Below are 26669 nucleotides of genomic sequence, written 5' to 3'. Positions count from 1 at the left end.
TTAGTAATATTTAACTAAATATATTAAACAAAAGAATATATCTTTGTAAAGAGAAAAATCTTAATCTTGAAAGAATATAATTTTGCAAATATAATTTTGCGCAATATATTGTGATCCTTATAGTGATTTACATGACATTTTATTTTTGTAAAATACACTGATCGTTTTAATAAATTTATTAAACGATCAATAAAGTAAAACTTAGTAGTTTAAAACAAATGGTTTAATTAAAGAACACGAAAGTTGAGCTAGATATCCGTACTGAGTTTTGTTTATATAATTATGAGATAAATAACAATAATATAAAATTACGAACGATTCGATTTTATTATCAGTTCATCTTCAGTGTATTTTACAAAAATAAAATGTCATGTACATAAACCTAAAAGTAAAGATATAAAAATTGTCAGTAATTTATTATTTTATCATTAATAATAATTAATATTGTTACTGTACATGAACGTTATATCATAAGATATTGCGTGTATTTATCTACAGTTAAAAGTTTGCAACATTGAACGAAGCTGCTTCGATGTGCAATGCGATATTTCGTGCACATCAGATATTTATCGGAATTGAATTTCCGTCCCGCTGACCGTATTCCGTAGGTCAGCCGGCTTCCTCGTGGTGGCGTAATACAATATTCCAAGAGCTTTCCATCGAAGAACAAGGCCGGCATCGGTGTCGGACGTTTCGACAGAACGAGGCGTTTCGATGACGGCGTTACGTACACACGACGTGTTCGTACGACCGCTTAGGATGGACGCTATCCTCGTCTGTCGACTTCGATTCTGTAGGATATGAATACCTCGAATTGGCAGATATTGTCCGGCTCTCTAACCCTTCCAGAACCACTCACCGCCGTGTCTGTCCGCCGACAAGAATGCGAGCGAGAGAGGTACCGACGTACAAAGGCGAAGAGACAGTGAGAGGGCCAGCGACGGCCCCGGATAACTCTGGAATAAGGGATAGAGAGTGGTCTATCGGAGGATGGTACGGACGTCTATTGGGTTAGCGAGCTCTGCGGAGGACGTGACGGAAATGTGACGACGGTCCCGTGTCATCCCCTGCGCGAACGTGACGACATCTTGGCGTAGGAGAGACTGCGAAGCAACTACGTTTCGTTCTTTGCTATTCAGACCCGCGAATCGCGTTACTTAATTAAACCATTTAGGAGAACGTGACTGGTGCGTCACGTCGTCTAGTAATATTATTGTAAGACGTATTATTAGCTTCCTCGCTATGTATCTTACAAATGGTGAATAATTAAAGTGGAAAGGAAATTACGTATTACATGGCCACGACATACGAATGTGCAAAATTTTGCCTTTGCTCTCTATTAATTTTTTATCCATTATTTGATTCCTCTCTGGTTCACTTCACAGCATTGTAACAATTTCTATGGTTTTGTATTTATATCTTTACCGTCAATGAATCAATGAATTTCGATTTGGGGAAGGTTTACTTGAAAATAGTAAACTTCATTTGTTTGTTTTATTTATTTGTTTTATTTCATTCTACTGTTACATAAATATAAAAATATAATAAAAGTTTATGATTCTATCATGATAAAATATAAATATAAAACGTGAGAGTTGCGATTATAAATAAATGCAATACGTTTTAAACGAAAAAGAGGCACTTGATTTAATGCTATGATTGATATTTACACACATACATGTATATCAAAGATTTTCTATATTTTTTCTAATTACTAGCGCTGAAAATATTAAGAAAGCAAGTTAATTGGATTAGTTTAAATGTCAGATCAAACGTAGAAGTTTTCAGATTTACATCTGTTATTGTCTGAATATTTCCATAAACGTTTAAAAGAAAAATGTTTCTATATAACAATAGGAAAATTTATTGATTATTTAATGTTTGCAGTTTATCATACTTCTTGTGGTACGGCTCGCTCTACTTCATGGTACTTTGCCGAACTTCTCCGCACAGGATAATCCAGCTGCTTTTCATCCCTATTTCCACGTCAGGTGAGTATCTGTATAAATCCTTTATGTTACGCGAGTCGCGACGAGGAATCCTATTACAATGTTTCAAAACTCGCAGCGATTGAGAACGACTGGAAACTTTATACCATTGTCCCTCGTTGAGGAGTAACGTATCGCGTATACGTGAGATCAAAGTGTTGGATGACAATGGAAACAAGACGACTTTATCCTTTGATCTGATTCAGCCCGAATTCACCTCTCGTCCGGTGCTTTCAGCAGTTGGAAACATTTAAACTATTTTGATTGTTTATCTCTCGCACCTCTGCGAAGAAATGTTTTCTTAAAGTTAATCGGATATTTATCTGATTACATTTACAATTAATTAGTTTAAAATTAGTTTGAAATGTGAAAGAATAACTATTTACATGTGTATGCAGATATTTTATCAATTACGTAATCGCTATAAACTAGTATAAAAAAATAGAGAAGCAGAATACTTTTCTATACAGTCACATTTCTTAGATCTATTTCTTAATCTGTCTTTCTTGAGAAAGAGAGATTATCTTAGAAAGTAAGTTTATTAGAGTCTACATAGATATCTTTCATTTACTTCAAATACTTAAATCCAAATATTTTCTAATGCTATGTTCCGAAAAAAGCGGTAGTCGATTATCTGCCAGAGAAAGATTTCTCGATTCTCAATTCGTGCCCTGGTTAAACCGAAAGTCTCGCGTCTCGCGTTCCAACTTTTCCACTCCAATTGCCCGCTTGAAACAGATTCGCGACGCGTCTCGTTGTGTCGATTCGTACGAGTCTCACCGTCAAAGAGTTCGAGCACGATGGAACTTTTCGATGCTACTCGAAAAATCTTTCAGTTGATTTCGTCGAAAACGGCACTGGCGATACCGCAATGAGGATTTGCAGTTTTAATCCACTTGACAATCTCTCGAGACATTCTCTTTTAAGTTCTTAAAAGTTTTCTTGGTGGCGCGTTATAGGCGTTCCGAAGGAAGTTTCCGAAATTGCGACGTACGCCCACGAAAAATTTTCTAATATACGATCCGATTTTACGGCTCGCTGAACATGTCCAGTAAATCCGATTCCGCTATATCCCGTAGTTCAACGATATCGCATGACCGCCGTATCTATTACGTCTCACAAGGAAACGGACGTATCTCCTGACGTTTCACGTAGATGGAAAATGGAAATGGTCGCGCGATGTGATTCTCTCGACGCGACGCCGCAGAACTTTCGTTCATGACGAGACTACAAAATATATTCACCTCATAGTTCTTTTATGGCGAGCATTACGAGACGAAGCGGCCTTTTTCACGCTCTCGTGAAAAATTATCTTAATTACAGAAGCGCATCTTTCGAAGCAGTCATAAACCTGCAATGCAATTAGTCTCCCTGCTCTAGAAAATTAATTAGTTATACCATTACATTTTCATGATGAAAAGCCGAGTTTCTATGCGTTTCTTTCATACGTGGCCGTGCAACCCGACCGTAAGATTTCTCTTTCCAACACGACTGACGGAGGAATGCTAATTAAATATGGCAGTCTGTGCTTTTGTTTTTAATCGACGATGGAAATAGCTCTACGAAAAACAGGTAGTTACTGCTTTAAAAAGGGAAGCATTAGATAATTATATTGCGAATTTTTTTTTTTTTCGTTTAGCTCTCCTCTTTACCAATTCTGACATATAGAAACATATTGAAGCCAAGTTCTGTCCTTTCGTGAAAAATATTGCTAAATTTATTCATCTTTCTTCCCCGGTACAATCTCAGCTTTTCACCCTCTTCGCCTTCCTATAGTCGAGTGAAAGGGAGAAACGGACCAGAGGAAGAGAGGATATTAGGTGAAATACTGTCTGCTAGAAGCCGGGCGGGAATATTTTACGAGATGTATAATTTGGCTGGATGTACCGTCATTTCGCGGAATTTACGATCGCGCAAGCCTACGTCTCGGAGCAGCGTTTCGGTACGGCGTTCCACGTCGTTCAAAATTCTATCCCCCCACCGTTATTCCACCGGTCCCCGAAATATCCTCCTCGTCGGAGCGGCACATGCGGCGCATGCGGCGGCACGTGTCCTTTGGTGACACTGCAACTTGAGGAGATTTGCCGGCAAGATGTCGTAGGTCGCGCGCGTGGAGTTTCCACTCTAATGCAGTTATACGTTTACGAGGTTCCGGAAATACCGGGCGACATATTTGCGATCGCGTGTACCGCTCGGCCGCTCAGATGGTTACTCGGTTAGACCCTGCCGTAGGTGCTGCCGCGCGATTAATACGGTAATTTAAGTTTAAGCTTGTTAAGCGGGCGACTGGCGCGCGCAACTCCGCGCGAAGCGCTAATCGCCGCTAAATAGGCTGCGATATAAATCATCCCGCGCTCGCCCGTTATTAACGAGAGCCTCGCAACGTTCCGCTCGACAACGCGCAATTACAACTTTCGCTGTAACGCGGGATGTTTCATCACGCCGCTTCAATCTCTCGCTTCGCATAAGATCCGCATTTTTACAAGATTCGCGCGATGGTAATCCTTTTATCCGAACACGCTATCCAATTTTTACGAATGCATATGCAACACACGTCAATTAAAATCAAGTGAAGCAACTTTTCGCGATCTCCCAACTCTAAACTCTAACACAAGTGTCGTAATAACGATGTCGAGAAAATCTTGTTCCTCTATATTACTCGGTCATAGATTTAACATAAATCTCCTACGATGATTATGGCAATATCTTCAGACGAGTTTTAGGAGATACTCGCTGTCGGGAGTAGTAAAAGAGTATGTTAGAGATTTTCATATCAAGCTTGCAGAGCACAGGATAAATGGAATCGTTAAAGGGTCCTTCCGGTTACGACAGATTTGCGTATATATAGACCGTGCACGGTCTTCGCAATAATTAATTCTACGTCGAGTCCGTTCCATCGTACCTTGGTCTATTGCTATACCCATATGCAATAATATTATGGGTGCCGTATACGTGTCATGTTCACCATAGCCTGTGCCGGCTTTGCCGTAAAATATTAACACGTGATAGTTAGGCTGCATAAGATTTCACGACAAGTGTTACTTACGTTGTAGCGACACTTCTCTCAATGATGTCTCTGTAAAATATTCTATCCTATATCGATTTGTCTTGGAGTGTGATACAATCTGTAAAAAGTGAAAGAAGAATAAAGATATAAATAGTAAAATTAGATATGACAATAGTCAAATTCAATCTCGATTGCATATTTAGTATGATAAATTCATTGAGTTATAGATGTCATAAATAGCAGTCACGTGATATAATGATGTAATCATATTTTAATAATTTTAAAATGCAAATATATACATGTTCATTCTGTTGTGTATTATTTGGATATTTTAGCATTTCGTAGCGTGAGTAAATAGTGAACGATATTGGCGGATAATTCCTAACCATTATTATGGTAGAATTTGTATTGTACATCAAATAGAGATACGTAACATCATTATGATACGATAATGGAACTTCGTAGAGGTTACTGCAAGACCTCATTGTGTTCTTTAAATCGCCGCAAGAGTTCATTGGAATTTATGCAGCATAGTAACTTGAAACTTCTTCTTTACGTTTGTATGTTTGGAATACCCTCTGGAGATTTATAAGTTTATAAAACAGCTTACCTCTTAGGAACTGCGGGAATATCTCGGAAAACAGAAGGAATACGCTATAAATGGTTAACGTAAGTTTCCTCATAAAAAGATTGTTCCACTTTCCTCTCCGTTTGATTTCTATATCTCTTTTGTTTCTTACGGTATCGTAACGTGCACGCATAAAAAAATTTATGTGCCCCTAAAATATTATGCAACGTTTACGATAATACACATGAAAAGAGTCAAATTTATAGAAAATCCTTTGTCCCGCAAATTTGAATTACAGGCTAGAAGTCCTTGATACCTGACAGAGTGGACTTTGAACAACTTTTATCAATATCTGCTCATAGAGAAGCGTTAGAATAATCATGCGCAATTCTATTCAATCGCGTGTTTTATGCACCGAATGAATAAAGTAAATTCTCTCTTTTTTTTTTCGACATTTACTTTATTCAATGTATGAATGACAGTAAATTGTCGAAATTCGAAATATTCTTAACAATGGGCGATTGCTGTCGACTACGCTTGTAAATTTTAAATCGGGCAAGAATCATTGGACTCGCGCTACAGTCCATTGAGAGCTAGTCGAACCATGTTGCCGCGTATTGACGTGATTTTCTTCAAGGAGGATGTCGAAACTCACTTTCATATTTATGAGTCGTGTTATGCGAAAATGCAAACGTATGCAGCACCAGTCATTTACGGTGCATTGACAATCATGCATGGGCGATGGAACTTCATGCATGTGATAACGATAGAGTGTAATATAACGCCTCTCCCTCTCTCGCTTCTATTCCATCGCTGTATGTATAATAGCATGTCTTTATGACGTAATCCTTTGACCGAGAATATTGTTACGAGAAAATTTGTATCTGCGCACTCACGGCCATTTTCCTGAAAGTCCTGTTCAATCATCTTTGAAGTATTACTCTCTGTATTTTAATATCGCGTATCTCAATTTGTTCGCACAAAGTATTTTGCTGTATATTGCAAATAGCGGCCTTTGAAAAGAAGCGTCAAAATACTTTGCAATGCTTGTTATTTCGCTCTGTCTCCATGGATCCTGAAAGTCCTGTGGATGGAGAAAGTTCTGATGCGAGATAAAACGCCGAGTTATACAAAATATGATAATTCCAATTTGATCGAAGACTTCAAATCTCTTGTTAGACTGATCTAACACAATGTATAGAAGACATTTCTATCGATCGAGAGCGATGGATGGTGGAACTTATATTCATTGTTTCCCGTTCGGGATAATCCATCGGAGCGTTAAATCAGATCAGTTTTCGTGCAGACGTCTCATTGCCAAACGATTAATTCTCATTGCCAAACGATTAATTCTCATGATCGGAAATTTCCGCGGTAAATGGCGCTAAGCTCCAGCCTCTTCTGTCTCTTCTTTTTTCGTCAAAATCAAAGAAAAGTGGCTCTCCATTCGTCAATTAAAACTGACTGGAATCTATTTTGTTAAATAATGTATTTTACTTTTTATATACTTTTTATATAGTTAATAATATATCCAATATATTCAAATGGCAATAACTGGTTATCGCAGTGAACTGTAATAGTTGACGAAAAAATGCAGGGTATAAAATGCTCGAGCTTCAAAGTTATGGGAATATGTAAAACCGTTTCTCACACGTTAACCTTAAGAATAAGGCAGATTTACGGTTTGGGGCGTATTTTTGTATGCGGATATTCGCACACCACGCTCGGTTAATACCGCTAGTCAACTACGGACATATGCGCTTTTTTCTCACTGTAAGTACTTTCCCGTAGCAACTTCGTATACTCTCATTATAATTTATACCCTATTCAAGCACCTGCGCCCCTTCCCGGAATTCCACCCTCATCCTTCCCCATAAACTCGTGTTGTGAGTTCGCCGTAAAGATTGCATGATAATATACCCGACGTAGATAATTAACATCATTTATGAAACGCCTAAAACTGACGCTGCTAAGTAACTACATGAGTAAATGTTTTTCTTCCTGGTTAGCAAACAAAAATACATGTATCAAAAGAAAGATCTTCCTCTCTAAATTACGAAAAAATAACCAAGTTACTTATCAAACAGGTGAATACATGTTGTAATTAATTATGAGATAATTTTGTCTTATAAAATCTTAAACACAGTTTAAATGAATTTTCAAAACAGTGACTTTATGATTAACATAAGCATATTGGCTTTAATTATGTAGCTGTATATTGAAAACGTACGTAAACGATCACAACGTAGTTATCCTATTTTTCACAAGATCAACGAGAATATACGCGGGCAGAGAACTTTCTGGACAGTGAAAATTCTGGCATAGAGATAAAACGCCTCTGACAAAGCTACTGCGACGACACCGCTGAGTGTGCGTAATTAGTTATATCCGGAGGGTCTAGGCACTGTTCTCTAACGAATCCCCCGCGGTAGTAAATTTTATACTTCATATATGAGAACAAAGCAACAAAGATATCAAACAGCTTTTGTGACTCTTTTCCTCTTTCACTTTTCACATCAAAAAATTTGTTACTGGCGTTACCGTTAATGGCGTTACCATCATTTCCTTCAACATGTTTCTTCCTCAATGGAAATTTTCTTTCCCGCGTCTCATACGTCTTATAATTTTTTAATGCGCCTCCATTATTTAGATAAAATTTGTGTGTGAGAAATACAGACAAAGTTTATAAGCGTGTCGTCTTGGAATACAATTCTTTGCTGCATGGTCTTTCAACGAGTCACGTTTCAGCTCTTCTCAGCTCGGGCAACTATGAGACTAAACGGAAAGTACACGTCATCTGCGACGAATAAAGACAAGAGACAGGAGGAAGAGAACGTTGTCGTAAAAAGAAAATGTCGCCGCGAGTGTCGGCTGCGGAGTATCCAATTAGCCGATGCTCGAGAGACGAGTGGATATTTCGAGACTCGAGAATGTCTGTAGATATCTTGGTTTGCTTCATAGATAGGTGGCGAACTGTAGAAGCGAGTTCAATAATGGTTTCTAAGATTACCCTCGTTCTATAAGTCTTGTTTTATTTTTTTTACTTTCAATAGACGGCGAAAAAAGAAATAAAGCGGAGCCTATAAAGAATAAAGTTTAGAGTATGATAAAAGCATCCTTGACATTAAAGGATCCACCCATCATTTGGACTACTGCGCTTTTTCGTGAAGTGTTACAGTTTATTATGCGCGAGAAAACTACTTGATTTCACTTCGTTGGTTCTCAATAGTTTCGTTCTTTCTCTATTCCTCGTTGTCGCGATTGTCGCGACTTTACTCAAAACTTTTTTACTCCTACATACAATGAAGAAAATGTTGATGATCGTGTAGATTAGTATATCGTAAAAAACTAGCAAATCTGTCGTTGACGAAAGAACCGTTTTATCTAAGAGTTAAACGTTTGAGAATGACGTTAAATCTATTGCTCACGGGTGTGTACAGATGTGTATACCTATCGAGTAAACGTCGAACTTTACATGCTCCGACGAAATTAGATCTCGTTTGATGTCGCTTACGTGAACAATCTTCAGGAAGCATCGACGTGATACACATGAGATGTAAGTCATTCATCGTGCAGCTTTCACGTACGCGCACATCTGTACGAGTTGCGCAATGACGTTAAATTATCCATTAACCACTTTAGAGGACATTAAGTCGGTACGGCCGCGAAATTTCGTCGCTTCACCGTATACGATGCCTCAGAGGCAGATCCAAGGTGCCTTAAAGATGTAGAGCGCGGTTAACAGCACGCATTTACACCGAGCTCCGAAGCCGCGGAATGTCTCAGACTAACTGATACGGCATGACATAAATTTCCTATGGGATCTAAGAGCACTTTGGGTAAGCCGCATCGTCGGCTTTCTTACGTAAACGGTGTGTACGTATGAATGTGTATGTGTATCATTAAGTTATCGTGTATCGATATGTAAATATAATCGATATGTAAATTATAAGTCAATTATATATAAGTAATTCATCGTGTATGTTTTATTGCGAGACATTGACGATTAGAGCGTGATATTCCGGCAGGCGCATATGATAACATTACATTAGAAAAGTTGTTCTCTAATAATTCACAATGGGACATTAATGGATTAATGTTGCGCCCTGGATGATGCTTGAATGTCTTTTTTTTCTTTCTTTTCTTTTTTGACGGGAAGTAGAATTAATCTTAACAGCTTAAGAGATTTCTTGCCCGTAGTTACTGATGGTTCTGTATTAGTTTTTCCGATTTACCATCGTGTCACCGATATTTCACTTGAGAATATTGCATAATACAAAATGCAACTGGGAGGGGGTGAGGATTTACACGCTGAATATTATTGTTCTACTAATATACACGGGTTTATATGCATGCGTATAACAATATAAAGCAACAGAGTACGTGTACGTGTATTATTGCATACAGGGAACATTAATTTTAAATATTACAGACAATTACAAAGCATTTATTAAACCGCTCGGAAATACTTCCGAAAAATCGACTATTTTTCATTACAATTACTTACGTTCGCTACGTTCATTCAGACTTAATAAAATAAGTATCGCATAAAATTAATATCAACAAATATCGCAGCGTTGATATAAAATATATTAAATAAATCCGATTATCGTATATCCAGATCACATACATTAGTTTGTAGTTTACAATAATCAAAGATTCTTGCATAAGTCTGAAATTTCAACGCTTATATAAATAAATAACGAATAATTTAATATCTGTATATCTAGAAAATTAATATATTTTATTTATGCATCTAGAAATTTAAAGCTTCATTCGCTTACATCATTTTCTAACGGCGATAAAACGTAACTACGCTAATCCTTTATGGGTCTATCACATTCAAAGGGATACTGTCAAAATAGGGCAGCGCATCGGTGAATGCTACTCTTTCTTTCATGAGGTGGGAATAGGATTGTAAACTTGGAATCCTCGGAGACCTTGTTCGTGTATATCGTTATAACACGACGGATACACGAATGGCTGGATATGGCAACGAGACACCGGGGATGTCGTTGACAATCCCTCAACGACATATCTGATATATACATGGCTACGCGTTGAACCCTAGCTGTTTCACCGAGACCCGAGACCTCCGTACGTCATCATCCATACCGACGTCTTCCATTCATTACAACGTGCAGTTGGAGAAATATAGATACCAGACCGCAGAGGAGAGGTGCATGCGCGACGAGAGGCGGCAATCGGCGGTGGAATAGCTAAATCGCAGCGTGGCTTCGTTGTACGCGTTTCCTGAATCTATTCTGACGCGTCCGTACGTAGAACTGGATCGTCATCAGTTTCCGTATGTTAGTAACCAAGATTGACGGCGTATCCTACCGCGAGCGCGAGGCGATGTGCTGCTTCGCCTTCGATCAATCAACCCTGCCGCTTCCGACTCCACTCGTTCGTCAGTCGGGAGGGAGTGGAAGTCGAGTGTAAATTACTGCGAAACGGGTGTAGCTTACGCCTTACCTATTCTAGCTGGGTGGCTGGGCCGGGATTGCACGCCACAAATTATCTGCGTAGAGACCCACCTACTAATTCTCTCACTTTCCGCTGCCATCACTGTTTTCTGTTTTCCCGTCTTTCCTTCACTTCGCTTTTACGCTCACAACAGCGCGCCGTTTCCAGAAGTATAAAAGTGAGAGGAAATTTGCGGGAACAGTGTACAGGCATACGTGCATTATATTCTTAGTGCACTGATAAATTAAAAAATTCTCTCCTTCTCTTTCTTCAATTTATTTTACTGAAAAAAATATGTATGTGCCTTATCACATTTTGCATTTTATCTGTAACTCTTTAAGCGGAATAAAATACATAGGATACGGAAAGCTTAAAGTAATTTTGGAGAGATAGATAGTCGAGTGCTTAATGTTCTCGGTAAATTACACGAAACCATATTAATGACTCTAGCCTCGGCCTTCGTCACAAAGTTTGAAACTACTACGAGAGTATATCAGAAATAATGTGTGGACATACGTGGCCAAAGTTTATACGTGATTGAGCTTAACTACGGCAGCAAAATTTATCCTTGCAGATTAGACTAATTATATTAGTGTCTAATAACGTCAATGTGTGATATATTTACCAATTTGAAAAAAAAGAAATATAATTTTGTTTGATTAACAATGTATAATAATATACTAAACGATTTAGTAGATATTGCCCGACATATCATTTATGAGCAATGAAGCATATAACTATTACATACTATTCTGCAAATAGCATTTCAATCCAATTTCGTGTTACATCAATTCCATCTGATCACAGTCTATTGAGCGCACAGTGAGTTCACCAATAAATATTGCCTTGCCAATACATGCATTACATGAAGTATAATGTATATGTAAAAGATAATCGAGAGAAATATATACTCCTTGAATATATTTAATGAAACGTAATCAAATATCATATCGTTTCAGCAATTAAATACACGTGCAACACGTAGATTAAATAAATAACAGAGACAGTGCGAAGCAAGAAAATCAATTTTACGTAGAGAGATACAATAATGAATGTAATTTCTTTTGCAAGCTATTCGATCGAATGCTCTTAATTAGCAGGAATCCTTTATGAGCTCGTCGGGATGAGCACACAGACTGTTTTTCGCGTTTATATTCTGAAACACGGCTCTAAGCAGCACCGACGTTATCGTTCGTTCGTAATTATTCTTTTCTTTACGGTCTGGAGGAGAATTCTGATGCTCTCGTGTACGTTCAATTAAAATAACTTGCGCGAGTCAAACTAATACGAACGGGGCCATTAACGACGAGGGAAGAAAATCCGATTTCCGAAGTGCAATGTCTAGACGACACGGCACTGCAGCACGACGAAAAATCGGAAGCGTAAAAGGGCGAGTGTATTTGAGCGGAAAACGCGGATCGGGTTGAATGCAATATCTACGTATGTCATTCCTGGCTTCGATCCATTTCTGTTTTCACCGCGACAATTGATGATTAAAGAGGAACTGAGGATGCTCTGACTCTCCGGCGCGACGGTTGTCATTGCAAGTAAACCATTAATCTGATTTGATGGAGATAATAACAGCGCCGATGGTGGTTTGTTTCGTGATAAAAATGATTACCTATAATGGTAGTCTCTGGTGGTTTAATGATGAGCCCGATAACGAACGGTGACAAACCTTTCTTTTTTGGATTCTCTATGACGCGCGTTTGTACCGACAGATCGTCAATTGAAAATCAAACCGCAATATCGTAGTTCGCGTATTCGATCATCGGGATTAAATTTGATGACAGAATTACTACTATACGCGGAAACACACAGTGAATCGAAGCGTGATATTGTTCTCTTTGTATCACTGGCAAAACAGACTCAAACTATTAAATATTAAAGAAAATCGATACTCTTGCGCAGAAAGAGAGAGAGAGAGAGAGAGAGAGAGAGAGAGAGAGAGAGAGAGGGAGGGGAGGGAGAGGGAGAATAATTCGGGATGCCATCCGTGTGTTGAATAATTCTACGTGGGCGTGGAAAGCACGATAATTATGATAAACGTATGAAACGTAACGTGCGATCAACTCCACACTTTATTAATGTTACATCGCGATGAAACGGATGCACTTCAAGTTGAACACATTAGACATCGCAACTTGGCGAAATCGAAAAAGATAACGTCACTTACGTACGTTGGCCCGCTCGATCACCGCTTGATGGGCATCTTGCGAGTACCCGGAGGTACTCGGGGAACAATACACTTCCGACGTGGCTGACAAAGACGCACGGCGCGGCGTATAGCGGAGGATCGGCATCGACGGGAGGAAGAGGAGAGGAGAGGACGTACGTTTGATTCCGTGTGGAACGGCGCAATACATCTCTCCTCGGTTTACCGGTCGCTCGCTGAGACGGAAGTGTATCGTGCCCGACGAAGCGGGCACATCCGGCTCGCAAGATTAATTGCCAATAAAGCTCTATTACAGAGATCTCTTCCCGCACCGTCACTCTTCTCACGATATCGCGTCGTTTCCCGGTCAATCGCTCCGTACGCAACAGCGATCGTCGCATCGCCTCTTTTTAGAGATACCTCTGATGAGAATAACGAGATAACCCGAAAATTAGATTATTCAGCGTCACGCTCTTGCGAAAAAAAGAACGAGAGAACACGCGGAAGGAACGCGACGCGTAAAATTATTGATCGCGTAAAGGATAATTTATGATAGAAACGGTGTAACATAGCTCAGAGACGCGCAATTTATTCCTCTCGGTTATAACGATTCGCAGCGACCGTCACGATTATTCACGCAATACGAGCTGTCTCGAAACAAAATGCGCTGTCTCGCAGGAAGATTGATAATTTATTATCCCGCTGGAGCGTCTAAATTTAGTCTACGTCCCAGGAGTTTGATATTAGAAGGAGCTGTAGAGGACTAAAAGGAAATACAACGTACAACACGAATGCGCATCGACAAAATGTATTTTATCGCGTGATAAAGTTATTTAGTTTTATTTTTAAAATACGTATTTGCATTTCAGTTAAAGTGTTTTACATTTCAATTGATATAGTGTGAAAAGCATTACCAACAAATTGTTACAGGTACATGCATATATTTTTAATTACATGATGCATGACTTCGCGCTTGAAAATTGCATTTATGCAAATGGGGTGACTATCTGAAAAATTTGACATAGAAAAATGATGCCAGTTTGCGTGCTTAGAATCTGCGTGATTATGCATGCAATAAATCTCGCTTCGAAATCGCCAAGTGAATGCTTAGGAACACGTGCGAATCGATCGTGGCCTATCTTACACCTCGGGCTGGTAATCGAGGGAAATTGCTTTCATCTGAATTCAAAAGCATGTACGGGAGATCAAAATTCTTACGTGCCGGCGATGACGAAACGAATGGACGATGGTGCGAAGAACTTATCACGCGAGCGTCGATTAAAGTTTCCACTTTGCACCTGGTTTCATGAATTTCTCAACCATGATTGATCGTTTCGAAGCGCTTTGAAATTGTCATCCTCCCTTCGGACACATTCTAGGCGAATGTTAATAAAGGATGACAAGTACATCTAATGCCACTGGCAGCTTATGAATAATTTCTATATTAATCTCAGCTTTGATTTTTCTCTTTCTCTTTCGTGTATGAGATATAGATTTGCTATGATTGACACAATGCGTGTAATTTGAAAGCCGACAATACTTCAACGTAAGAATACGGGCGGAAAACTTTACCGCTTATGAGCATCGACAGAATCGATACCCGCATATCACGAAGGTGTAGAGAAAAAAGAGGCCGGCTGAATGAAAGAGAGGGTAAATTGATGGAACGGTACGATTAAAAGCTAATGACATCGCGTTTCTACGCGAATGACGGCTTCAAAGGAAAGCTTTTTCTAAAGTTCGTTGGCTTGACAAACGATCGTAAGACCAACAAGAAACGATGTCTAGCGCGAACCATCTTAATGAAATGGTCTTAATTGAACCAATTGATTAATTTTCCTGCGTTAAAAATGTAAAAAATGTAAAAAATTTTTAATTTAATATACTTTCATTAATAAACAAGAAATAATATAAAAATAATAATAATGTATCACAAATTTACAAAGAAAAGTAAAGAGATTAAATTAATTCAAAATATATAAGACATAAGAAATAGATTTTTTTTGTCATCTCTTTCACTTCTTTATGTATTTTCTGGTTTACAATTTATTTATTGTTCTTACATGTTTGGCAAACGAAAATAGAAAAGCGTCTCCAACTATTACTACTACTACTATTACTACTACTACTACTATTATTACTACTATTATCTATTACTATCTGGCGCACTGCGATGCAAGTCTAACTCTGAAAAGCAGATATTTATTTGGGTGAATCTGGAAGTCCATGAAAGTCCACAAATCTGAGAATATCCTTCCTAGATTTATAGCAATCTCTGTAATACCCGCGATTTCCAAAAAGAGTGGACGTGCGGGAATATGTCACTCTCTGCAACCGTTTTCTCGGGAAAATCCTACTCTTTCATATGGCAGTACGTGCGTCGCACTTGACATATGCCACAAATTATTATTTTGACATTTCAGATCGCCCCTTATTCCTGCATCAGGCGCTTCCTATTCCCGTGTCTCGCGAACTCGTGATGCAGGAACTCTCATCAATCATTTCAACGAAATGAAAATATAGATGGCCGGCAAGAAAAATTATGCAGAAAAAGGACGGCCGCTCAGAGCCAAGATACATTATTGCCTTTGTTTTTTCCGAGTTACATTGCGTTTTTCACTTCCCGACTGTCCAAGAGATGGATATTAATTAGCAAGTAGCAGTACAATATACGTGCTCAGGCATGAAATAACAAAGAGATAAATATCGTTAAATCGCGGAACATTTAGAACAATCGCGCTGCGCAGAATGTAGATTTTTCTTGCGCCAAGGGAGCAATTAGGGAGTCTCTCTATATTTAAATTTTAATGCCTCTCAGTACGTTTTGATGTACCATTTAGGGGAAACAGTGATTCATTAGAATACATTAAAAAGTCATATTACCGGCTGAATATACGTTATCAAAAATGGCGGACAGGGGAAATTTATTTAACTCGCGATGATATATAACGATCGCGATGTACAATAGCATACACCGTTATAAATTTCCATCGTATTTCCATCGTAATTTGTGATATTCCTCTCTTATCTTTATACATAGATAAGTTCGCGCTTTTGTATCGCAACTGTGTATATTAAGAGAATGGTCTTTAGGATCTCTTATATCTCACGTTCCATTTCTACTCATTCACTTTTCGACTATCCGGTGAATAAAGCCGATGCTCGGTGTCGCTGCATCTGGCGCCGGGAACAATTAGAGGGACTTATGAGCCATCAGAATTAACACTCACAACGGCATGGGCGAATATTTACCAGCGCGTTATGCCGCCCGTAGTGTGCGTGAGCTTGTTCGCGAGACAATAGACTTGCCGAGTAAGCCGTCCCGAGAAGCGCGACGATATACCGAGAATATCCTCGTCGAAGATCGCACAGACGCTTGCCGTGGAGATACTAGGGGGTGGGCATTATATCGGTGATTATATCGGTAGATGCTGATAGTGAGAAAATGGAACCTCGATGTCAGCAACTGGAGGATACCACTCCAGGCCCATTGGCCGATCTCTTCAGCTCGTGCCAAGAGGACAATACCGGTCGCGAGGACCTTGCCTTCGTCGTGACAATCGGGCGGCCAATTTTCCTCGGAAAAAGACAGGCGTCGGGACAACAATTTCGTTCGTCAGTGTCAAATAGAAGTGTAATAATTTCTCGAGCTAACGAGATCAAACGAATAGGATTTTAATAATTATATAATATTCAAAGATGTTTTATTTTTAATTTAAATGTAACTGTGTGTATTGTATCTAATTATAATTGTTCTTGATTTCAGATTATTGACTTTTTGCTACTTGGCAGCGTTGAATTGTTGGTTGCTTCTGTGTCCAGCTATACTGTCCCATGATTGGCAAATGGGATCTGTTCCTTTGGTTACGTCTTTTACGGATACCAGAAATCTAGCCACCTGTACATTCTTCGGCGGTTGCCTGGTTCTCACGTACAAAGCTTTCACGGATTTCGAGGTAAAATTTGATCTGCCAAATCATAGATTGTGTGTAGTCAAACTATAATTAAATATTTGCATATAAATTATTGTGAGCAATACATAAATATTCTTTCAAGCATCGAAAAAAATCACTTACTATTTTCTCTCTTCGATATAATACTTTAATAAAAGATTTAATGACATTATAAAATTTATTTTGTTTTAATTTTATTTTGTTTTAATTTTAAAATACAAAGAAAGTTATTCTTGTCAAGTGGTCGGTATTGTAAACTCACCGATGTTATCGGTCACTTTATGAAATCGTAAAACGGAATGACCGCCAGTTATCGTCCGTGAAATGTCATCCCTCGATTAAACGTTTCAACTATAAGTACGTAACATAAGAAACGTAGTACTTCGATACGTGTTGGCAACGGTCCGACAACAATAAAGTTCTGCTCGGTTCAGAGAGTCATTAAAGAAGTTCCATAGTAACTATACGATACAAACTTTAAGTCAATCGATAAGCGCATATCTCGTAAATTACTTCTGTTCTCTGCGCCTTTTGGATCATTCGTAACGATAATTGAGCCTTCGGCGTAATGACCTCTTTAACGTTCGCTGTCGGTACGTGGTCACTTTTCCTCAAAGAGGTCATATCTATGCTTTTAATGTTACTTCACACGCTTGACTAGCCGCCGGCGATTACCTAGCTCTTCGCAGGCACGAAGTGGAAACAGACGTCTTTTTCTTGAATGGGGTCATCCTTACTCTTACGCTTGCAGTGTATCAGGCATTTACGAGAGAGGAAAGATTTTTTTTTAAGTATAGTTGTTCTCTGTTCTGTCATCTCTTTTTCTGATGTATACATATTTACAGTTTCATTACTTAGCGTAATCGCAAGATTTTGCAAATTTGTAAAAGTTTATTTTACAACTTTTTCATGATTCAACATGAATATTAATTTAGCAATACTTTTTCCAAGAAAACAAAGCTAATGAAATTATATTTTTATGTAGAAAATGTGTTTTATACGTTGTATAAATAATACCTTTTTAAGATTTCATTTAAATTTATGGTGCAATATAAACCACATTCATTAAATTAAATAAATTGTTGATATTGTACTACTCAAGATAATGCTCCTTCTACTTATCAGAGCTTTAATATCTATCGACATTATCGATACTACTTTATCATATATAATTTTTATTAAAAAAATATAATAATCATGTTTAACAATCATGTAATATGCCTGCAAATATAAAAAATATTACATGTAATATGAGATAAAAAATTTCTCAAAACGTTATTATTTTTAATTCTTATTATTTTTTAATCTTGTCAATCTACATGCAATATTTTTCTTGAAATTTTTTTCTATAGATATTTTTTACTTTTCTCTTATATTCATTCAATACTCTTATATTCATGATTTTGTACAATTTGCCAAGAAAATATATTGTCTACTCGTGATTCAAGATACAATTTGAACAACAATAGTTTCGAATCTTGTTTATTTATGTTTTCAATATTAGTCGAAGACATTGCACTTGCAAATATTATAATATTTGTGATAGCTTCCAAACTTCCTTTTATGTTATTAACAATATTTATATTTTTATATACTTTCTTTCATTCGGTAATTTACGGAACTGAAAAATGTTTCTACTGATTCTCGCTGACGTTTTGAGCCCTGCTTTGTCTACACTTTTGTATGTGAATTGGATAACGATACTACTATCATTACGCCACTTTGATGTTTGTCTTCGATAACACTAGTGCTCGTTTCGTTTGCCGACACAGTTACATTTACAGCATTTGCAAGGTAGGTTTTTTCTAATACATTCTCATTTTCCACGCATCATGATCAAAGAATTCTTTTTCATCAGCTCGTTTTGTTCTTCGTTTTTCAAAAAATTCGCAAAATTGCTAATTTTTCTAAGCTTGTAAGAGTGTCTCTTTTTTTGAAAAACTATTTAAGTAGTTATTACTTTTTATTTATAATTTTGCGTAGGAATTTATCTTGAAATTTGCATTAATTTATCTTGAAATTCGTTCCAAACTTTTTTCAAAGACGTCTCTGCTGACATCGCGACGCTTGCAGCAGCTTTCAAACTTTCTTTTACAATATCGTTAATATGTTCATGTTGCACTTTTGTACATGAGTTGGACGATGTTATCTTTTCCGATAACTTTGAACGAACATTTCACATTTCGTTACAATTAATTTTTTCTTTCAACAAGAGCATATTTAAAATAATTACCTTGTCTTTCTTTTAAATAATTTAAATTTAATTCATTTTATTGCGGCTACAAGTCTTTTTCTTTGTGTTATTTTTATGTTTATCTTTTTCATTATTTATGTTACAACTAGAATATTATCAAGAAAGTGATAAAACATGATCATAGTAAAATTACGTTGGTTTATTAATTTTTCTTGATGCTTTTATGATGATTCATAGAGTTCACGACTAAAATAATCATTTTCGACTTTTCGAATATATTAATGTCATCAAAAAATATCTCCTTTTTTCCCAACATAATTAACTTCAATTTTTTCCAACCTTATGAACTCTTTGTATTAATATTTTAACATTATTATTACACAATTACTATTATAGCACGATTACTACAATCATCAATATTTTCATAAATTTGTTATTTATATATATATATATATATATATATATATATCATTATATAAAGAAAATGAAATGACTCACGCGAGAAACATAATATGAAAAAAATCTGAAAAGAAGGTCATTAACTTCTTCCACCAGATATATTCACAAATAATAATCTTTGACTTCTATTAAATTACATTTTCTATTTTCATATTTATTTTTTTAAACTATTGAAGAGAAACTAAATAGCCTGTAAATAGTCATTCTGCGTTTTCATCAAGCTGAACGTTTTCGATCTCCGCATTAATATCATATGTGTATCCTAATTCTGTTTTCACAGCAAATACTATTAAATACTATTATTGTTCCTTTTTTTTTTATCTAGATCATCGCAATCGGTTTTAACGAGAATATCCATGTTTGTTGAAATTTTATATCCCTTTCAATATTCGATACAAATACTCCCATCTGTTTTTTTTCCGATCGGATTTAGGTTCCAGATAATTTTTTAAATATAAACTTTTTTTCGTATTTTTCTCTTCTGTTCAATGTCTTTAATTCATACAATGCTACGATATAACGGACATGACGCGCACGAGCTTTCAGAATCTGTGAATCTGTGCCTGTCCATTTTATGTGTTTTCATTTTGGTATACTGTTTCCTGACTGTTCACCTTCTGTTACATGAAAGTGCACATGCGTGTACATACGTGTGAAGATGCATGTCGCAGTCCGACTATGCTCCCTTCATCTTCGTAAGATAACGATCCGTGCGTGTCGTGTGATAGCATAGGTTTATGATGCATTTGCCTCGTAAACATGCTTTTCTCTCGTAAACTGCAGAGGTAATCTGCAGTTTAGGCGATGAAAGTTTCTGATATTTCGATTTATGCAATAACTTCGTACGAACACTCTCGGCATTCACGGTGTCAACCGTTGTGGAGTTATGGCATATTAAATAGATATTTTATTTCATAATGATACTGATTTGCGGAAATCAGTGATTACACGAGCAATCGATATTTTCGATTTCAAAACGTTTTGTTATTTTTGTGTTACAGGATGATTATTGAGAAAAATTATTAAAAATAAGTATCAAATTAAAACTCGGTTGACAATCAAATTCATTAAATCATCATTACACAGTAAATTGTTGTGCTGACTGCCATTCTCTCTTTTGATTGAATCGATATTTTACGGATAGCAACACTTAATTATTTAAAACCTCAATGACCGCTGTTTTTCGGATCTCTGAATATATGTCCTTTTTACGGAAATGGACACAGAAATCTCGAAATAAATGTTTCATCGCTCACATTATTTAGCTTACCTACGTATTATTATTATTATTATTTGAGTTTTTTACAATGCAGATGATAAGAGAAAATATAATTTCTAATAGAGAAAAAAAAAGGATAAGACTATTAAAAGCTTTAAAATATATTATTTTTTCGTTAATGAATTTTTGAAAATTGCCGTCCGTTATGGTTAATTATTGGATTTTTATACTTCCATTAAAAACATTCTGTTTTTCCAAAAATATCGTGGATATTGTATCGTTTTAAAGCATTACATATAATTTCATTTTATTTAATTTTACCTAGATAATTTCTCCAAAAATATTTTTATGTTCGAAACTAATTACTCCGTAAAAACTCATTCTATTAAAAACATTCTGTTTTTCCAAAAATATCGTGGATATTATATCATTTTAAAGTATTACGTATAATTTCATTTTATTTAATTTTACCTAGATAATTTCTCCAAAAATATTTTTATGTTCGAAACTAATCACTCCGTAAAAACTCATTGTTTGCATGTTTGAACTGTTTGTTTCTAATCTAATTAAGTTACAAAACTATTCAAAATAAAGCTAGAACTCTCAATAATTAATAAATTTTCATAAATTAATATGCCAATTTGACACACGAAATATTGTTCGATACTTTGGAATTTATCTTTTGAACAAATCGGGATATATCGCTCCTTGAATCATTATTTATTATACATTTAAAACTTGTGAGTGCACGACTTAAACATAATTTTATGAGTATGGTGAGTTGTACGTAAAAGCAACATAAACTTGCCAGTATAACATAAACTTTAATCGAATACACTTATCCGGTAAAGATGACGAAACTTACGTAGTTTACTCGAAGAGATTTTGATGCAGTAGAGTTGGATGAGGATTTAATGAAAATTTAAACTATATTTATCAACGGACATCTAAAGTAATATATCATATTTCTTGTTCTTTTTAGCAACAGAGGCATCCACCTCTTGTTCTTGGCTGGATGTTTCTCGTGCTGCCGTTCCTACCTGCGTCCAATCTTTTTGTTACTGTGGGTTTTGTTGTGGCGGAGCGAGTTTTGTATACACCGAGGTAATTTTGTTACAACATTACACATTCTAACATTAGCACAATGATTATTACAACAAGCGGTATGAATTCCTCATATACTGTTACAGCGTCGGATGGATTATTTTGATCGTTTATGGTATGCAGCTGAGCTGGACTGCTGTACCACGACGAAGAAGCTGGATCACTACAGGCGTAGTTCTCATGCTCGTTTTAGGATGTTTCAAAACGGTTCTTCGGAATAACGATTGGACATCTAGAGAGACTTTAATCAAGTATGTGATTATTTTACGTGCCATGTATTTTAGTAACTCGAATCTTTTAAGTAGAGAAACTTTTCTTGCCGATCGATCATATTATGGAGTATTCGTTTAACTTTGAATTAAATCCTCGCGCTAATGACAAATATAAATAATATCGCATGCAATTGTATCTGAACCTTGCAATTACGATAAGAATGATTTTGTCACGCGAAGACATCGTGGACATTTACGACGAGTGCCTAGTTTCTTAAACAAGGAGACTGGCGTGATGCCAGTAGTATGTACATTAAAGAACTGGAACATTAGTGTGCAGACGGCGATTGGCTATGTATGGGTCGCAAAACATACATAACTAACGTAGATATGGGATGACGAGGGTGGTAGGATCGTGTCGAGGTCGAGAGGATGGTCTCATCTGACCTCAAATCGCCTTGTTTCAGAGCGGGTCTGCGGTCTCTACCCTACAATGCCAAGATGCATTACAACTTTGCTAACTTCCTTAAAGACACGTCGCAACCAAACCTTGCGGTCCACCATTATCAGTTGGCTCTCTGGTAAGTATGTGTTTCTCTTTCTCGCACCGTATATAAACTCTCCAGATACACGTTGGAATAAGAGTAATTTACTCTGAGTTTATTTACTTGCATGAGAACAATGACAAATATAACTACAAACCTTTGAGAGTTCTCTAAGATATTTTTAATAAATATAATTAATAATTGAGAGATTACTCACTTCTGAAAATATATATACATATATTTTAGGCATATTTTTTTTTTTAATTTGATAAATAATTACGATATTTGTTTATTAATAACAGAGATTTGATTAGATTGTCCTTTTATCATTTCTATCTTAATAACTGTTTTATGTTGTATTCGGTTAGTATATATGATTTTATTTTAGTTTTTTTCTTTGATATATTTTAAATATTATACATTATAGAAGTAAGTACATTTCGATTTATCATTTTTCGATAAGCTTTCTTTGACATACTACTTATCTATAAAATAAATGGAATCGTGTTTATATATATGTATATATATGTTGAAACGTGTGATAACATAATGAAAACTGAAGATCACATTATATTCCAATATAAATATTATATTCCAATATAATTAAATCAATAAAGTTTTTTATTATCTCATAAATTATTATAAATCTTATTAAATTGTTACCAGCATTGCAACATGTGAATATAGTATCCCTTTTTTCATTCTATTTTCAAATCTTCTCTCAGTTTCTACGAAACCTATTTTTATCGAATACGAGAAAGATATTGCATGTTAGAAATAGAATTGAATTACATTTACATCCAAGCTCTTAGATTCAAAAGTTAACAAAAATGAATGAATTGTCATTTATAATAACAGACTTATTTAATTAAATAATTATTTAATTAAATAAAAATTATTTAATTAAAGAATTATTTAATTAAAGAATTATTTAATTAAAGAATTATTTAATTAAAGAATTATTTAATTAAATAATTATTTAATTAAAGAATTACACACACAAATAATATACATTTAATTAAAGAATTATTTAATTAAATAATTTAGGCAAATCAAACTCATAAGTTCAATAAATTATATTTTACAAGAGAAGTTACATAGTTATCTTTTTAAATTGGTGTGGAAATTAAAAATACTTTTAGAATTAAGAATTTTATTGCTGTATAATCAGAAATATATGTAAATATTTTTAATATAAATAAAATAAATAAATTTTTAATATAAATAAATAAATAAATAAATTTTTAATATAAATAAAAATAAAAATATAGAGTATATTAAATAAAATAAAAAAATAAAATATAGAATATATTATATAATATAAGATACTTTGAATATTATATCAGATCTATAGTTTATTTTTTAAGCAAACGTTTCCAGTAACATACATATTTAATTTTTATTGTTAAAAATAACTATTAAAAAAATCAAACGGTAATATCGTGAAAAACTTTTTCGCATAATTTAGTGTTATGCGTAAAAGAGATAATCTGATTACATAAATATAGTTTACTAAAATAAGTAGAATTATTTGGAAATTTATTTTCAAGTATTAATGCGAGACTTATTTAAAAATTATTCGAATCGTAGAGGAAATGATAATTATTTTATTATGATTATCATTACATAATAAATTTATTGAATTATATATTTTCGAAAACAATTTTGGAAGAAAGTCTAGTAAACAATTACTTAAAATAACTAAATTATACATGTTTCTAATATTTATCGTGATATATCTATAAATATGTATTGCAGCTATTTGAGATATTCGTCGATCAGAAGAAAATAATCTCGAATTTGTCTATTAAATAATCGATAATCGGTTATCGCGAATAATCGTTTTAAACAAGAGTTTGTTGAGTTATTATAGATCGAAATTCTGTAGAAAATCTCTCGTTTATTTCATTTTGTACTTACGTATCAATTTTGATAAAAATTATGGATGAGTAGAGATCAAACACAAATTCATGAATATGAATTCTGTTTTGTAAAAGAACGTGTCGTGACGGTGAATACACACGCTTGTGTCCAGCACAGTTTTATAACTTTTATAGAGAATATCTCATGAAAGGAGAGAAAAAGTAATTAAGAAGATTTATTTATAAATTTCAGCATTACTGAGGAATTTTATCAACTTTCGGCTTCATACTTTCTGTAACTTTGTAATAATTCTTTCATCTTTGGGATAGATATATACATGACAGTAAATTAATGCATAAACTCACTGGCACAATATAATTGCAAATCCACGATTTACATTTTTTTAACCAACCCACCAAATGCTTGTTTTTTACCTCAGGTTTTCACAATTTCCATAGAATGATATTATCACAGAAATCTTTTGAAATAATTGCATTTATATTGTATCGCTTTATTATCACGTCTTTATCTTAATTTCTCTTCTGTGATGATCTATTTTCACTTACTTAATTTATATTCCGCTGTGTGTAACATGACAGAACAGACAGAATATCATAAAAGGGTAGTCGACGTAATACAATCTTATTACCATATGCAGACTCTTTTCTCTGCTTCTCAACGACTCTTTCTACCCTTTTCCCCCTTTTCCCCATTGCGTTTCTCGTGCACAGCACGAACAGAGTCGCAGCAAACCGACAAAAGTGCATTAATTAGCCGTAGCTCGACTGCGCTCCAGATGAAGTGGTAACCAGTCGTTCGTTTTTTTCCGTTGCCCTCCTCTCTCTCTCTCTCTCTCTCTCTCTCTCTCTCTCTCTCTCTCTTTCTCTCTCTAGTTATTCATATCTCTTCTATACTGCTGTCTGCGCGTTTTTCTCCTACGTGTATTTCGCGAATTTTGTTATCCCATCCGGCACAAGAATCGTTCGGCAAGAGTTATCGTAGCGTAAAAAATAATCTTCTGTAGAAAAATAAGCGTAATCGCACTTTACATTTTTGCAACGTGTACTTTTGCGATGTGGCACGCTATTCATCATCGAGCAATCGTCTGCGGTGTACCAATAAATCGGGTCGACGCTCTCTGTACATATTAGCATATGCCAGCCCTACGTGTCACGACGTATTTCGCAACATCGCGCGCAGATTGTTTTATCGTAATAACAGATTATTTATCTACGCGAATGCAATCAGTCCAGTAAACATATCGAGGAAATGGTGACGCGGTGTGGAATAAAAACTTGGGACAGATGAGGAGAGAGATGAAGAGGGAGAGAATTGGTCGGCGCGACAGCAGCTGCAGCCGTTGCGTTGCAGAAGCAGGCAACTGCAGTCGGATGAAAATTGCATTTCGGCGATATACCCGCGCTTGTCCAGTTCGCTCACTTGTAGATCTCATTTCCTACCTACGTTGAGCTCTCTAGCCGTTCTATGCAGGTTGCACCTCTTTTTTTTCTTTGTTCCTCTCTTTCTCTCTATTCTGCATCCCCTTTTCTGCCACTTTTCGTTACCATCGCTGCATCGCATCCTGCAAATCGACCAGTATTGGCTCTGAAAAATCGAACTTTCAACTAACTGGCAATTTCCTCCGCTTGTTTCCTCCGCGCCAAATCGTCACATCGTCGCTCGCTATTTTAGTCAACGCATAACGCGATGCTGGCGATCGTAGATTGGCAAAAGACCGCCTTTTCTCTTGTTTATCCCCGTGCTCGAAATAACATTTTACGATTGTATTACTAAACGTGCGATTCCATAAAACTTTGCTCGAGAATAATGATTCGATTCTCCTTGTGAATTCTGCGTTTCTCTTCGTCTCGCTGCGTCTCATTCATTGCCTCCAACATTTCGCTTTAGTTTTGATCCTCGCGCGACGAATTAGTTT

At 35.9% G+C, this 26669-nt stretch overlaps 1 protein-coding gene and 1 long non-coding RNA gene across 5 annotated transcripts in view; one reads left to right on the top strand and one right to left on the bottom strand.

The window, feature by feature from the left end:
- Positions 1 to 26669, top strand: part of LOC105432591 (protein O-mannosyl-transferase TMTC1-like) — a 119116-nt gene that overhangs the window by 71207 nt on the left and 21240 nt on the right. For all 4 annotated transcript variants that reach the window (XR_016141434.1, XM_089085457.1, XM_011647466.2 and 1 more), the window contains exons 6-10: positions 1888 to 1991; positions 16951 to 17140; positions 21992 to 22113; positions 22200 to 22364; positions 22793 to 22906. Coding sequence is in view for 3 of the 4 variants with exons in the window: in XM_089085457.1 (XP_088941583.1) it covers positions 1888 to 1991; positions 16951 to 17140; positions 21992 to 22113; positions 22200 to 22364; positions 22793 to 22906 (695 nt within the window). In the remaining variant the exon portion in view is untranslated. The remainder of the gene's footprint in view (positions 1 to 1887; positions 1992 to 16950; positions 17141 to 21991; positions 22114 to 22199; positions 22365 to 22792; positions 22907 to 26669) is intronic.
- Positions 1887 to 14821, bottom strand: LOC148937884 (uncharacterized). Its single transcript, XR_016141435.1, has 2 exons — positions 3233 to 14821; positions 1887 to 2271 (listed from the first exon to the last, which is right to left on the bottom strand). It is a non-coding gene; the product is annotated as an uncharacterized LOC148937884 (long non-coding RNA).

The sequence above is a fragment of the Pogonomyrmex barbatus genome, unplaced genomic scaffold (genome assembly GCF_055798465.1).
Source record: "Pogonomyrmex barbatus isolate J1 unplaced genomic scaffold, ASM5579846v1 scaffold10, whole genome shotgun sequence".
NCBI classification, from domain to species: domain Eukaryota; kingdom Metazoa; phylum Arthropoda; class Insecta; order Hymenoptera; family Formicidae; genus Pogonomyrmex; species Pogonomyrmex barbatus.
The sequence above is the reverse complement of the archived record's forward strand: the minus strand, read 5'-3'. Positions and strand labels throughout refer to the sequence as shown.